At 34.0% G+C, this 16370-nt stretch overlaps 1 protein-coding gene and 1 pseudogene across 1 annotated transcript; one reads left to right on the top strand and one right to left on the bottom strand.

The window, feature by feature from the left end:
• The first annotated feature begins 8198 nt into the window (after positions 1–8198).
• On the top strand, positions 8199–8600 carry LOC120129743 (protein RALF-like 1). Its single transcript, XM_039147173.1, has one exon. It carries the CDS (start codon positions 8219–8221, stop codon positions 8588–8590), a length of 372 nt encoding a protein of 123 aa, XP_039003104.1. The 5' UTR covers positions 8199–8218; the 3' UTR covers positions 8591–8600.
• Positions 8601–11972: 3372 nt separating this feature from the next.
• On the bottom strand, positions 11973–13728 carry LOC120129818 (annotated as a pseudogene).
• Positions 13729–16370: the final 2642 nt, after the last annotated feature.

The raw sequence follows: 16370 nt of genomic DNA, 5'->3' as shown, positions 1-16370 counted from the left end.
ATAAGGACTATTATGAGCCTCCTAAAAAAGAACCTGTTTCAACTCATCATCTTTAGGTATACAGTAACGACTGTGAAAACACAAAATACCATCCTGATTCATAGTATACTCTAAACTCGTTCCCTACTTAACTTGTTCAATAATGGGAAGCAATGAGCTATCCAGAAGTTGTTTGGTCTTAATCTTATCGACCAAAGTAGGTTTAACCTACAACTCTGCTAACAAACTATTATCATCAAATAAACTCAAGTTGGTGAATAAGGCTCTGATATCTTATATCACCTTACGGCTCAAGGCGTCTGCCACTACATTAGCCTTCCCTGGATGACATTTTATCTCTAAATCATAGTCCTTTAGAAGCTCCAACCAGCGACGCTGTCTCAAATTCAATTCTTTCTGAGTAAGCAGATACTTCAAACACTTATGATCAGTATAAATATAACATTTTTCTCCGTATAGGTAATGTCTCCACATCTTTAAAGAAAAAACCACGGCAGCTAGCTCCAGATCGTGAATAGGATAGTTACGCTCATGCAACTTTAACTGACGCGAAGCATAAGTGACAACCTTCTCATCTTGCATCAAAACACATCCTAATCTAGAGTGAGAAGCATCACTATAGACAGAAAAATCTTTTCCAGATCCAGGCTGAATCAGCAGTGGGGCTTGAGTTAGAACAGTCTTCAATTTCTCAAAGCTAGCTTGTTGGTTCTTAAACCAGACAAATGAAACATCTTTCCTTAATAGTTTCGTCAGAGGAGCTGCAATAAGGAAGAATCCCTCAATAAAACGACGGTAGTAACCAGCTAAGCCCGAGAAACTACGGATCTCAGAAACATTCATGGGTTGCTTCCAGTTCAGAATAGCCTCCACTTTGTTTGGATCCACCCGAATACCATAAGCAGAAACGATATGTCCAAGAAAAGTCACTTCGCTGAGCCATAACTCACACTTGCTCAACTTAGCGTATAACTTATTTTCCCTTAGAGTTTGTAGAACAATCTTTAAATTCTCCTCATGTTCTGCTTCAGTTCGAGAATACACCAATATGTCATCGATGAACACAACTACAAATTGGTTCAAATAAGGTCGAAACACCCTATGCATCAGATCCATAAAAGCAGCAGGGGCATCTGTTAACCCGAATGACATCACTAAAAATTCATAATACCCATATCGAGTATGAAAAGCAGTCTTCGGAATATCTGAATCTTTCACCTTGAGTTGATAATACCTAGACCTCAAGTATATTTTTGAAAAAATAGAAGCCCCTCGAAATTGTTCAAATAGATCATCGATCCTGGGCAGAGGATATTTGTTTTTAACCGTGAGCTTGTTCAGTTTCCTATAATCAATACAGAGTCTCAATGTCCCATCTTTCTTCTTGACAAAGAGAACTGGGGCTCCCAATGGTGATACACTGGGTCAGATAAATCCCCTGTCCAACAACTCGTGAAGTTGGACTTTTAGTTCCTTAAGCTCCTTTGGGGCCATACGATAAGGAGCCATTGAAACCGGAGTGGAACTAAAATAGACTTCAATTTCAAACTCAACCTCTCTATCTGGCGGTAATCTAGGCAACTCTTCGGGAAAAACATCAGAAAATTCCTTGATAATCCGGATGCCTTCAATATCAGATTGAGAACTCCTGGTATCCAATATATAAGCAAGAAACGCCTCGAAACCTTTCCTGATCATCTTCTCAGCTACCAAAGCAGATACAACATTCGTCAGAAATCCACGGCGTTCCCCGATCATTACAATCTTTCGATTATCTAGGGTCTTCAGAACAGCTCTCTTGGTCTCAAAATCAATATTTACTCGATGTTTGTCCAACCAATCTACGCCGAGAATCAAATCAAACTCTTCCAAAGGTAACTCCAACAGGTCAGCCAGAAAAATTTCCCCATTGATCTTTATAGGGCACTGTCTAAAAATACGATCCAACACGATAGACTTTCCTAAGGGACTTTAAACTATCACTGAATGCTCAATATTCTTAACAGGAATATTTAGACCCTCATAAACGAAATGCGATACATAGGAATTGGTAGAACTACTATCAAATAATGCAAAGTAGGGAACTGAATGAATAGTAATAGTACCTGCAGTCACATTAGGCCCATCACGATCTTGTCGAAGTCTGGTAGTATAAACCAATGCAGGTTGTCTGGCCTCAGATCTGATTGGACCCCTACTCTAAGATGCTCGGCCTTTAGTAGCCGATCCAGGTGCCCTCTCCTGAGTACGACCCCCTGCTGGAATCTGAACTGTATTATGAGAACTAGCTGTAGTACGAGCTAATGTCTGAACTGAATGAGTTAACTCTGGACAATCCTTTACAATATGATCACCTGAACCACATCTAAAATAGGTACCCAATCTCCTCCTATATTCCCCAAAATAAGGTTTCCCACAATAATCGCATGTTGGCAATGAATGCGACCCAAAAGAACCACCATGTCTAGAAGATTGAACAGCTGAAGAACCAGATGCAACAGGTCTAACACTCTTACCACCTCTCTGAAAAGACTCACCCCTGCCTCTCTTGCTAGGGTGTGTAGAAGAATCAACAGAACCATAAGGCCTCCTGAATCTGTATGGAGCTCGATCTCTATCTCTCCTACGCTCCCTGCCCAATCGCTCCATTTCCTCAGTAGTCTTGGCTATCTCAACCAATACATCGAAATTCCTCTCTCGATGGGTAGCGACTCGACTCCTGATCTCATATCGGAGTCCATTCTCGAACTTCAAGCATTTATTTGTCTCTGTGTCCACAAGTCCAGGAGTATAGTGGCTCAATCGGATGAACTCAACCTCGTAGTCCATAACAGACATATTACCCTGCTCCAGATTCTGAAACTCCTGGCGTCGCTCCTGCAGATATCTTTCCCCAATATAGCGACTCTGAAATCATGTCTTAAAAAGATCCCATGTTAACTGGTTCCTCGGAATACTACCAGAAATTGATTGCCACTATCTGAAGCTTTCTTTCTTCAACATAGTTAGGGCCCCCTTCAACTTTTGCTCAGGTCTGAGGTCCATCTCATCCATAATCCTCTCTGTATCTTCCAGCCAATACTCAGCGTCTGTCGGAGGTCCACCAGTAATACCCTCGAATAGAACTACACTAGCATTGACCAGAGAATTTGAAATCTCAACCGTAACCATATTACTAGTGGCTCTGGTAGCTCTCTAAAACATGCAAAATATAGCTCTATTAATGGCATCTTTGTTCATGTCAGTATCCTCATCTCCAGTGATGGGAGGGTCTCTCACAGGAGTAAACTGGTCATCATAAGAAAGGGTCGGATCTACTTGCGGAACAGGAGGATCACGTGGTGACATCGGATCGTCTATCGTAACAGAAGGTCGAGTGACTCGTCCTCGACCACGGCCACGTCTTTTCCTACGACCTCTAGCAGCACTCATCGTTGGATCTATAAGGCTCTACAGAAAGAATTTAAAATATATGTCAAATTAGCATCAGGGATCTCGAGAAAACTTTAAATCATAATATAAGGTGACATTTTTTTAAAAATTTCTTAAAAATCCAAAGTTTAGGACCCATATACTGTCCGAGTATTTAAAACCAAAAGCTCTGATACCACCAAATGTAACCCCACAGACCCGGTCTGTAAGTTAGACCCAAACCTAAGTGGTCACATATCCCATTCAGAGATTTTTTTTTAAATATGACTTATAATACATTAAATATAATACATAACAAAATATTAATAATACATATATATCCAAAACGATAGCAAATACATGTCACCAAACACAACTGAAAAACATATAGAGATATACTTTCGTACAAAATGAGTAGTTGATCTCCCCTGATGCCAAATCTACTAGCTTACGGTCTGTTGTTATCTAAAAAAAGGTAAAACTATAGAATGAGCTAAAAAACCCAGTGTGCTCCATACATTATATAAAAATATATACTAATAAAATATTTCAATAAAATTTGTTTATGCAACATGTTTTGGAAACATGAACACTACCCTCATTCTTTCACAATCTATTTGTGTAGGTTCCCGAGAACCATACAACCCGCACAACTAGTAAGGCCCTGAGCACACAGCCGAGGAGCCTGCAGATAATCTTCCTCCAACAATATTTCCCCCCAATGATAGTATTGAATATGAATGTAATTTAAGTAAAACAATGAATAATTCTTTAAAAACATAAGAATGTTTCAAGCTTGAAAACTATAAGCAAAAATACATAAATAAAAAAATCAAATCAGTAATGCATGATAATTCAGATGATGGGTAATCAGTATTCATAAATCGGTATAAAATACCGTAACCAGAAATCATATCAGAAATATGCGGTAAATCAGATATCAGATACACAGTATTAAGATATATATATACTTTAAAACAATAATGTAACACTGTCAGGAAACACACCTGTAACAGTCTGAAAAATCAGATAGGGAAGCTTATTACTGGGTTTGTCAATCACGCTCTGCTGCAGCGCTAGATCCTACGAATTGGAAAAATCTATATTGGAATCCTAATATAAATAATCTTAATTTTTATTTAAATAATAATATACGGAAACTTACGGGTAATTCTTGTAGTACGCGGTTCGAACTGATCTGACGAACGGACAACTCCGGACCTAACTGATCCTCGCTCAGGTGAAACACGAGTACCTTCATAAAATATTTTATTGAATCAATTCCTTAACCAAATCTCAAATAAATAATTAAGATACTAAAATACTAAGCTTTTTGGGTTCACATGCTCGATTCAGGGATTTCAGGTCAGAATTTGGCAAAACGAACTTCAGAATCAGATTCAAGACGTCGAAAAACATAAAGTGTGACCTTCCAAAATTTTGAATTCTTGGTCAAAATCAAAGTCAACGGGTTTGACTGACGATTTGGAGACTTTAGGGTTTGAATTTAGTGAAACATACCCCAAAAACAGATTTGGGACGTCGAAAAATGTCAGGATAAATATATACGGAAAAGATTAAAAGTCGTTTAATGACCGGTCAAAGGTGGTCAAAATATGATTAACCATTTTACACATTTATCACCTTTTTCTAAAATAATTACCAAAATATCACCATTTTAAAAATATTTACTAAAATATCACCAATTTTTTCAAAATTACGAAAATAGCATTTTTTAAAAATTACAAAAATAATACCCTTTTCAAAACAATTACTAGAATACCATCAGTTTCAAAATAATTACCAAAATATCACCCGGTCAACGGTCGGGTCGGGTCGGGTCAACGGTTCGAACTGGTCAACCCAGTTTAGACCGGTCAAACCGGTTCAGACCGGTCAAACCGGTTACAAGGCAACGACAGAGTCTTCCCCACGCGAAGTGGCGGCGCGTAGGACCTCCTCTGGCCTCCTATAATTCACGGAAAAATTCCTAAAAATTATTTTAAGCTATTTCGAGATACTTACAAAGCTCGGTTCAAATTTTTGAACGGCGGAGAGCTCGATTTCAACAAATCGGATACTTTGACCGTCTCATCTCCTCACGCGCCGCCATCGACGGAGACCAAGGATGATATCGGCGGACTCGGAATGGCACAAGGAACACGATGATGCGGGAGGTGTTGAAAACGGATCAACGATCGGCAGTGAATTTAAGATTTTCTCGGCGATTGTGCTAAAAAACGTCGATACTTTGACTTGAAATTTCCGGTGTTTGGCAGCGTTTCACTTCAATTAATTTAAGAGGTTTGTTCCTCGTTCGATGATGAACACGATGGTGGTTTCAAAATGACGATCGGAATTCGGACGGCGTCGGGATCGTGGTTGGAAGATGGTGTTGGGGGAGGCAATTTTGGGAGCAATTAGTTTCTGATTTTCAGAAACCGTATATAATACCAAACTTACCAATCATTCTAGGGTAAATTCAGGGCTTGGTCCCTGAATTTCCTTTAACTCTAAAACAAGCTATAAGTTTTAAAAACTTCCAATTAGTCCCCAAATTTCACCAATTTACTTAATTAACACCTCCAAATTCAATTAATTATTATTATTATTATTTTCAAATTTCCGGGTTGTTACACTTTGTATTTGTTTCCTTTGTGTGTTCGGAAGATAAACCATCATTTTCTTCATATTTACACCTATCAAAGTAAAATCATGTATTTTGAGGATAAATTAGGTTTAAGGAATGTAAGATTAGGTTTCGTAGTAAGAATACAAGTAGGAGTAGGAGTAGGGGTGCTTAATGAGTTAAATAGTTTGAATTTGAATTGGTCAAAATTTGGTAAAATTTCGATTTGAGTTGACTCGATTAATATTCCAGCTCGACTTTGATAAGTTTGTAAGCAACTGGTTAATATTTTTATATATAATTTTTTAGTATTTATCTTAAAATATTATTTCATTCAAAAAATTCACTAATTTACTAATAGAAAATGAAAAGTTGATAAATTTCTAATCTAATAATTTTATTAAAAAACAACAAAAAATACTAATTATTAATTAATATTTTACTACATCCAAAAATCAAACCTTGTTTATTATTTTAATGTATTTGTGGATTGTTACAAGTTTAGATTTTGAATTTGCTTCGTACTCATTTTTGATATTTTATTGGTTAAATTTATTAATTTATGTTTATATTAAGCCCTATATAGTATTAGTATATTTTACCTATAGTTCATAAAATAAGGTAAAAATGTTGATGTGCTTAACGAACAACGAGCTTAAAGAGCAACGAGTTGAGCAACAAATTTTTTAGTCGAGCACAAGTAGAACAAAACTTTAACGAGCTTAATGAGTAACGAGTCGAGTCTAACAACAAAAGTTTTTAACAAGCACGAGTCGAACATTGCCCAACTCACGACCTACTCGCTAGATAAGCACCCCTATATACAGGAATCTAATATTACAAGGTAGTTTGTTGGATATATTATATTATCTTATTTGATTTATTTGATTGAGATACAAAATTCAAATGTTTGATTTATAGAAAATATGATTACCCAAAAACAATAATGTTTGCATGATGTATTTGTGTCGTAAAAAACTAAGAAAAATCTAAACAAATACTGCCTTATAATCACCTAGATAAAAATGAAAGAAAATGGAAACTTATGAAATTATCAAAATATTACAAAACTAAATAATAAAAATATTACAAAATATAATACAATACTCGACCAATCAAAACCCAAATTAATACGCAATTTATGTAGGAGTAAACAAAATCTGACTCCATTTCAAAGAAATAAAATTTTAACTCGATTTAAAAGTTTTTAAATAAAGTTTGAATTATAAAATAGAACTGGAATAACTCAAAAAATTTAAAAATTAGTAGATTGACTTTTAAGTTCGAGTCAAATCTTTCAACTTTGCATGATATATGCGTATCACATACGAAAAAAATATGAAGCAAATTATGTATGTACATGATACATATTATAGAAAGTTGTTTAAATTAGTGTAATAACATTATAAATATTTACAATTAAGTTCAAACAGAAACTAGAAATATTCAACTCAACTCGAATTTCATAAAATCGAGTAAAAAAGTTTCAAATAAATATTACGTTATAAAATAAGACTTATCAACTCAATTAACTCGAAATTTTTTTCTAGTTGCCCTCCTGATTCCTCTAGGCTTTGCCCTGACTAGTTTGAATCGACCCATGTTGCACACCTAGTTTTTGTAGGTGAGCCTCCCAACGAAAGATTTTTACATACACTAACTCAAATTCGAGAACAAAATCAAGTTACTTACTACTTCACCAACTCCGTTAATTAACTCAATTTTTTTAGTTAACTTTATTTTCTTTTTATTAATTCGGAGTATATACAAGGCAATGTTTGTTCAAAGATAACTCTCAATCATTTGACAATGAAGGCTTACACCTATGACGTTCCTAGTGCTTGAACTCATAACCTTAAGAATTAATAGTGATTCATTTACCACACAGACACTTAATTCATACGACTTAACTTGATTCCATCGTATATTAAAGCCCTAATTGGTATGTGGATAGACATTTATATAAAAATATTTATTGTGCCAAATCTCCAATTTATTATGCCAGGTCAGTTGGTGGGGTCAAGTAAAAAGTGGCATTCTAGTAAATAACGAGTTAGTCAATGGCAATCTTCAAACTCTTTCTATCATTGCCTTTAAAATCAAGTTGCGCGCCATTCTCCCCTTCCACTTGAACAAACTGCAACATACCCAAAAAAAAAAAAAAAAAAAGCAAAACAAATGGCTAATCCCTCTGGTTTTCTCCTGGCCATTTCCTTACTCCTCCTCGGCACCACAACTCTCATCACCGCCGTGTCTTCCTCCGCTTCGAGCGGCTTGCAAGGCTTGACCTGGTTTCCGACGTCGACGACGAACGAGTCCGGCAGCAGCTGTCGGGGCGAGTGCATGGCGAACAACATGGATGATGATGGGCTTGAGTTCAACAGGCGCGTATTGCAAACGTCGAACACACAGTACATAAGCTACGGGGCTCTTCAGAGGGACACCACACCGTGCTCTCTGAGGGGCGCGTCGTATTATAACTGCCAGCCGGGAGCGCAAGCCAACCCCTACGACCGAGGCTGCAGCGCCATCGCTCGCTGCCGGGGTTAAAGGTTGTCCGCCGTCCCCTGTTTCTTCGTTTGTAAAATGGAAATAATAATAGCAATAAATGGATAACCTTAGAGAGTGTGAAGCTTCCCCTTATGGTGTGATGAAGATATATATAGTATATACATATTTATGCAGTATGCATGCATGTCTATAAGTTGTTGAAGAACTTCCCATTTATGTCGAGTCGGGTAATAATCTTTCTTTAACGAATATAAATTGAGTAAAATTTTAATGAGTTGAGTTGAATAATAAAATATTTTAACAAACATAAATTGAGTATTATAAAACTCGTGATTGACTCAATATACACTTATAATTTAGATAACAAAACACCGACATAAAAATTTAATTAAAAATTTAATATATTAAATCATCTTAATTTCAAAAAAGAAATTTTTTATCTCGTTTTAATTTCTTATATAAATTTAATATATATATATATATATATATATATAAATTTAAGATATACATATATATTAGATAGAATTTATTTAAAATTTTTAATCAATTAATAACAAATGCTTATACTAACAGCTCGAACTCAATAACAAGACAGTGACTGTCTTTTTTTTTATGTATCATAAAGTATTGATTGTTTATACGTTTTTTTGGGTGTACGTGGGAGGAGATTCTGGTCAACCCTGTTTTGTAACTGAAACACGCAATGACAAATTATGAACAAGACAGGAAAAATTGGGTAAAGTACACAAATGGTCCCTATTAAAGGGTATTGCTTTATTAAATTTCTCAACTATTAAAAGTTATAAAATGATCATCCAACTATAAAATATTATTTTGTTAAGTCCTTCTACTATTAAAAGTTACAAAATGACCATCCGACTATTCACTATGTTCCAAACTCGTATTTTTCCATTAAAAAATGGTGGTTGTCTAAGTCGGACCTTAACATGATGACTGAAATGTGATAGTCATTTGGATTCTATGATCAGATTTTATCATATCGCAATCATCAAGTTAACATTCAATTCAGAATACCATCAATTTTTAACGGAAAAGAATGTGTTTGGAACATAACAAATAATTGTGTGGTCATTTTGAAACTTTTGACAGTTAAGGGACTCAACAAAGCAACACTATATAGTCAGAAGATCATTTTGTAACTTTTAATAGTCGAGGAACTTAATAAAGCAATATCATATAGTCGATGGACAATTTGTGTACTTTATCCAAAAAATATTATATTCGTTTTAATAATTATATAAGTTTATAATTACATTTAACTAAAAATATATTTTATATTAAATCATTTTTTGAGATTAAAAATTACAACGTCTAAATATATATAATTTTAAAGTATAATTAAATGATAAACACTTAAAATATAGTTATTATCTATTTTAGGTATTTAAACTTTTTTTTAAATGCATGAATCATCTTACCTCAATAGTTGAAATAATGTTGTTTTTAGAGGTCACATGTTCGAGCACCAACGGCTGCAGTAGAGCGATTGAGCGTTATTTGTTAAATAGTTGAGAGTATTTAGAACATATACTATATATCTCTAAATTACATATTTATCATTGAATCCACCACTAAAATTGATCACCTCTTCTATCAATGAACTCTTATTAGTCGATTGTCTCTTGTCATCGCACGTCCGATCATTAATTTTCACCATCGATGAAATTACACTGTTCCTTGAACCCCTGATCGCACGCTCACCGCATGATCTTTGATCTTCAAAGAGATTTAGGGATTAAGGATTTGAAAGAATTAAAAAAATTAAAAAGATAAGATATTTTTAGAAATCTTAAATTTTAATATTGCTTACTTAAAAAGATAATATTAATAATATGATGTATCAAGTAATCATTAATTGACAATTTTTTTAAATATTTATCAAAGAAATGATCTCAAAATAGTAAATAGTAACGAACTGAATTTTTTTTTTTGAATGATAACGAAATGAAACTTTAGATACCTTAAATGGTGACAGAAAAAACGTTAGACATCTAGTTGGTAAAAATATATATAGATACAAAAAGACATAATTTAGATCTTATTATTCAATTAAGCTTAATTGTAAACCATTCTTAAGTATCCACCAAACAAATATTCAATTAGCTACTAAAGAATCTATTTAGACTTGGACCGATAAAAAATAATTTCAATTTTTGGGGGGTTCGAAATAAATTTTCTATACTAGCAAGGCGAAGCCTATGTACCCACTCGGCCCATGGACGTATAAGCCTATTTACCGGGAAATTCATAACCCATTCTAGGCTTTCATGAGCTATTTTACTATATCATGCATGTCGATGTCAATTTAACATGAAAACGATGAGCTATGACCTGAACTAATCTGATAAAGGTCGGATTTTTGGATGGGATCGGTTTTTTTAAGGGAGTGAGACTAGGCCGGGCCAAGGTTGTATAGAGGGTAACAAAAATTATTATTATTTTAATTAACCCTTATTTTAAAACAAATTGGGTTTAATTTATACTCTAAAAGTTTATCTCAGATCAAAGTGGATAAAGAACATTTTCGGATTGAAACATATAAAGTGAAATATATATAACTTTCAGATTGGATCGAATTCAGATAAAAGAATTCTTATTTTTTTTGGATCGGATCAAATTAACCAAAAATCCGATCCATTGTCTTCCCTATATATATTGAAGGTCATGTCGATTATACGTCAACGAAAGTGAAAATGGAATGCAAGTCCACGATGAACAAACGAAATGCTCACTTTGATGGACGGAAGGGATGGATGAAGACATCCCTAAAAATTTTAAATTCATATATATTTTAAATATCTTTTTGTATTTTCAATTAATAATCTGTTTTCTTCGTAAGTTTGTTCCCTTAGAAATTTACCTCTAACATAAGATCATGCATCCGTCCATGCTGCTCAGTGCTATCTATATTTGTGAACCACCCTGGTATATGGGAAGAGTATATTTTCGACACGAGTCTATTAATTCTTCCAGGTGTTTGAAGATCATGCCCATACCAGACACATATCCGATCGAACATGAATATTTAACAAGAATACGAAGAAAAAAAGAGTTGGAGAATCATTAACATCAGCCATTAAAAAGATAAAAGGTGAGAATCTGCAGAGCATGCTATCATCTTATTCCTTGCAACTCATCATCTCCTATTCCTCATTCTTAACCTCAGTTATCTAAAATAGTTCTAACCAAAGGAACAAGTGATAAAGAACGAGACTAATGATCATCGTTTAGTTAAACGCCTCATTCAACTATGCGTTTCTAAAATCGGAGCATCCTCTGCGATCTATTCTTTCCCTAGCAACATATTCGATCGACAATGTATCACCATGTTTAAAACATTGACAGAACCAAGTTTGCTGATTGATTTGCTACAAATACGAATCGCTGCGCACAAAAGTGTGGGCTAATTTTTCCTTTGGAAAGCATTGATTAACGAACTCATAACTTAAAGACAGATAAGGAACAAAAGAATACTATTTCTCCAGACCCTTTTTTTCTCTGAACATAATTAGGCCATGGAAAATTCGAATAAAAGGAGACGACGCTCCATACAGCAGACCAACAACGACTATTTCTCGAGACCTAAAACATAAGATTCTCACTGCATACACAACCATTTCAACATTCTATCCTATCACTTAGCATGATATGATATCATATGCCTATATCATCATCAAGAGGAGGATACCTCAACGGCTTTAAAAGCCGGATGAAGTAGTCCAAGCTCATCTTTCACTTCGAGCGGATTGTCGGTCTCGTTTCGAACTCTCTTAACCCTTCTACTACCCAAAGTTTTGTGAGCAAATCCATACATCTGAAGAATCTGATTATCCCCGAAATTGAATGCTCTATCCATCTGCTTCAAGCACCTCTCGACTGAGTAATCCCCGAACTTTCCGCAAGGTTTACACCCCACAAAGTGAGTCACCAATGGCCAACGATGATCGCCTAAACCTGGATGATAATTCTCAATCATTTCCTCATATCTATCAACCAAGATCCCCCAATAACCGTGCAAATAATAAGCATTCTCTAAGTAAACTTTATTACCCCACATCTCTCTTTGAGTAGCCAACAAATACACCATTGCAGACTGATCATCAGCTTCGAAAACTGGGCGATTCTTAAGTTCCCGGGTCAAAACCTTCCCTGCTTCTTCCCTAACCTTGCCTTTCGGACCCATCGGCGCCCAAGCATCGAGAATATCAAGTGCCCATTGTCCATTCCTCAACAAAAAGCTCCCAGTGTTTAGCCCAATCCAATTCTTTTGATCATAAACCATCTCATTCCAGCCGTGCATAACAAAGTTGGAGTCTTTATACCGTTCCCAAGGAACCTCAAACGCCATATCAGTAAACATGGCGTCACTGTCCATCCACCACAAGAATTCCACCTCCGGATGCGAGAGCAGAAGCTTTCGAATCAATGGTAATTTACCCAAAACCCTGCCATTTCCGCATCCAAAAGCGCCATGTTGTAAAATATCTCGATCCCGTGCAATCTACAGTAATCGATCTTGTTCTTGATCGATTTCAATAAATAATGATCGCCTACAGGGTTCTCACAAGGTTTGGGAGACGACCCAGTGACTAAGAGAACCCTCGGCTTATTGGGACCAATGAAATTCGGGTAATTAGGGTTTTCTTTTAGCCATCTAGATCGTTGTTCGTCCCAATCGGAGATTTTGGGCCCGAGAGAATAGGGGACGTTAGGGTCGCGTTTCGACTCGTCGGACTCCTCGTCGAGTAAAATCTTATTAATGTCAAACTCGTTGTAGTTGTTGGTACCGGCGTTCGTGTCGGCGCCGGAGTTTTCATTCGACGACGTCGTTTGGACTTCTTATAGGACGCGATGCGGCTCGACGCGTTTCCGGGAATAGAGGTGGTCGCGGATATCTGCGAAGTCTTGCCCCGGAGTACCGAATTTCCCGGCTCCGATAGTGCCACGTAGGACGACGACGGTGAGAACAAGGCAGAAGAGCGTGACCTTGCAGTGACGTAAAGCTCTACGGATCTTCCTAGATCTTTGAGCTCCCAAACAATTGTCTATCATATTCCGGTTCCTAGACCCGACCCGGTCTTAACTTCAGTGTCTATCAATGGCCGAATTGGAGAAGAGAGAAGTGAGAACCCTAGGATTTGGAATTTGGAAGATTTGTTAGAGATTTTCAGAATATTTTTTGGCTTTTTTCGGGGGATGAAAATGGCCTTTTTTTAATTATTCTTCAGACAGGAAATTTTTAACACAGCTGTCGGGACTCTACGCGGCGCGATGTGTCGGGGAGGGGTTTCTTTTGTCGTTTAAAATATTTGACAGCCCCTCGTTTTTTGTTTTTTAAACATATAATTATCGTTAAACGTTCCTGTTTTAAATTTGTTTAATGTAACTAAACATTTTTATAACTAATTAAAAATTAATTGACACCACTGTTTAAAAATATAATAAATTATATCATAATTTATTATATCATAAATAAACTTATAATTAAATTATTATATATTTTTATTTATATGAGGCAAGTACATAATATCTGTTCAAAAATAACTTTCAACCATTTGATATTAAATGTTCACATCTCTGGGTTTTTTTGTGTGCTCGTACTCAGGACCTCAAGAAATAACAATAATTCATTTACTATCGAGTCGCATGGTTCGTGCTAAATTATTATATTTCTAAAACTTACATCATATTATTTTATGTATAGATCAATAAAAAAATATTGGGTAAATACACAAATGGTCACCGATTATAGAGTTTTACTTTATTGAGCCCTCCGACTTTTAAAAGTTACAATACGATTTTTCAACTATAAATCGTTACTTTTTTAAGTTCCCTGGACTATCAAAGGTTACAAAATAGTTACTCGACTATTCATTTTGTTCCAAACTCGTTCTTTTTCGTTAAAAAATTAATGGCAGTTTGAATTGGACATTAACATACTAATTGAGATATGATATAATATGAACTTAGAATCTCAAACGACCATCATATTTCAGTCAATAGATTAACGTCCAACTCAAACTATCATCAATTTTTTAACAAAAATGGGCGAGTTTGTAAGACAATGAATAGTGGAGCGATCATTTTGTAACTTTTATTAGTTGGAGACTTAAAAAACAACATCATATAATTAAATGATTATTTTATAACTTTTAATAGGTCTATTATTAGTAGGGATTAATTTTATTGAGTGACTTTATATTTAATCACTAAATTATGAATAACTTTATATTTTAATCACATGATTTTAAGTTTCGAGTTATTTTCTAACAGAATTTTCAATGACTTAATAGACAAAACTTGTTTCGATATTCTTACAATTTTTTAACATATTCTTTATCACAGAATATATGCATTATAGATTTTTTTATACTTTAGAAAACAAAATTATTAAAAAATAAATAAATAAAGTGCATGCCGTTTGAAAAGGGATTTATAAAGAAAACGAATGATTTGATTTTAATTTCATTTTGTTCCATATTAAACTATATTTTACACATTTGACGTGTACACTTTGACTCTTGATACATTGTTCTTATCGAAAACCTCCCTTAATGTTGGGTTAATATACCATTTTAGCCCCTAATTTTAACTGGCGAGATGATAAAATTAATCCTTAATATTTACATAAATTATCATTTTATCTGTATTTTTCAAATATTTTAGTCCAAACATTTTAATTTTGTCAAAATAACTCTTATTAGATGTAAAATTTTAGTTGATTAACGGTTAACCCATATTATTAATGTACATTTTCACATATATTTATTTGACAATATGACATGTCACATTATGTATCATTTATCATATCAATATCGAAATCATCATTCTTTAATATTTTTTTACCTCTCAATAAACTTCTAACGAACTCACCTCAACAACCCATATCATTCTATCACTTCATATTTTTTCCAAAGTCACTTTAAAATTTACCTCAAATCACTTTTATTTATAATATCTATCTTCTGATCAATTTAGAATTATTATATATAATTCGCTTCATTTTTTATCTCCCCGTTAAAATTTGTGACTATTAGAATTTGAAAAAAAAATGTTTCATCATAAAAAAATCAAAGAAAATTTGAAATCAATAATTTTTTTTCACATACAAAATTAAGATTATTTCATAACTTTTTAAAGATAATACAATTAAGCATTTAACGGCATATTGACTAAATTAGAAAAATAAAGTTCATTCATAAAAATAAATATTTAAATTTTAATGATCAAAACAAAAATAAACAAAAATTGAGTGATGGAAATTATAACTTATCGAGAAATTAAAGTTTACAGTGGCTAAAAAGATATATTTTTTAATAATTTGTGATAATTAAAAGGTATTATCTGTTTAAATATTTCTGTAATAATTGATAATATACATACATACACATACCTTATAAACGCAACTATTTAAACTCAAAATATCTAAAGAGAAAAAAACTTTCCTTAATTGTGCGTTTGGTGTGGCTTAAAAAAAGCACTTTTAGCTATAAAAAATATGTTTTGATCGCAAAATTAACGTCAAACGGGTAAAAATGAAAAACAAAATTGTTGCGGAAACAGTGGTTTCAAACCGATTACAAAAGCTGGGATTTATAGTTTTTTTTACTTTAATTTTAATTTTGACAGCAAGTTATAATTTTATCTTTACTAATACATGAGCTCTACTCAATATTTATTTGTATTTTATTTTAATAATTTAATTCTACATCCTTAAAAATAATTTATTTCAATTACTTAAAAGTAAATAAAATTCATGGTTGATATATTAAAATATTAATAGTGAGTTATTATAAAA

The sequence above is a fragment of the Hibiscus syriacus genome, unplaced genomic scaffold (genome assembly GCF_006381635.1).
Source record: "Hibiscus syriacus cultivar Baekdansim isolate YM2019G1 unplaced genomic scaffold, ASM638163v2 tig00110503_pilon, whole genome shotgun sequence".
Taxonomy (NCBI): domain Eukaryota; kingdom Viridiplantae; phylum Streptophyta; class Magnoliopsida; order Malvales; family Malvaceae; genus Hibiscus; species Hibiscus syriacus.
Note: the sequence above shows the minus strand (reverse complement) of the source record. Positions and strands in the feature narration are given on the sequence as shown.

Excerpts from the sequence above, each read along its gene's own strand:
- LOC120129743 (XM_039147173.1), top strand. The coding sequence starts at position 8,219 with ATGGCTAATCCCTCTGGTTTTCTCCTGGCCATTTCCTTACTCCTCCTC.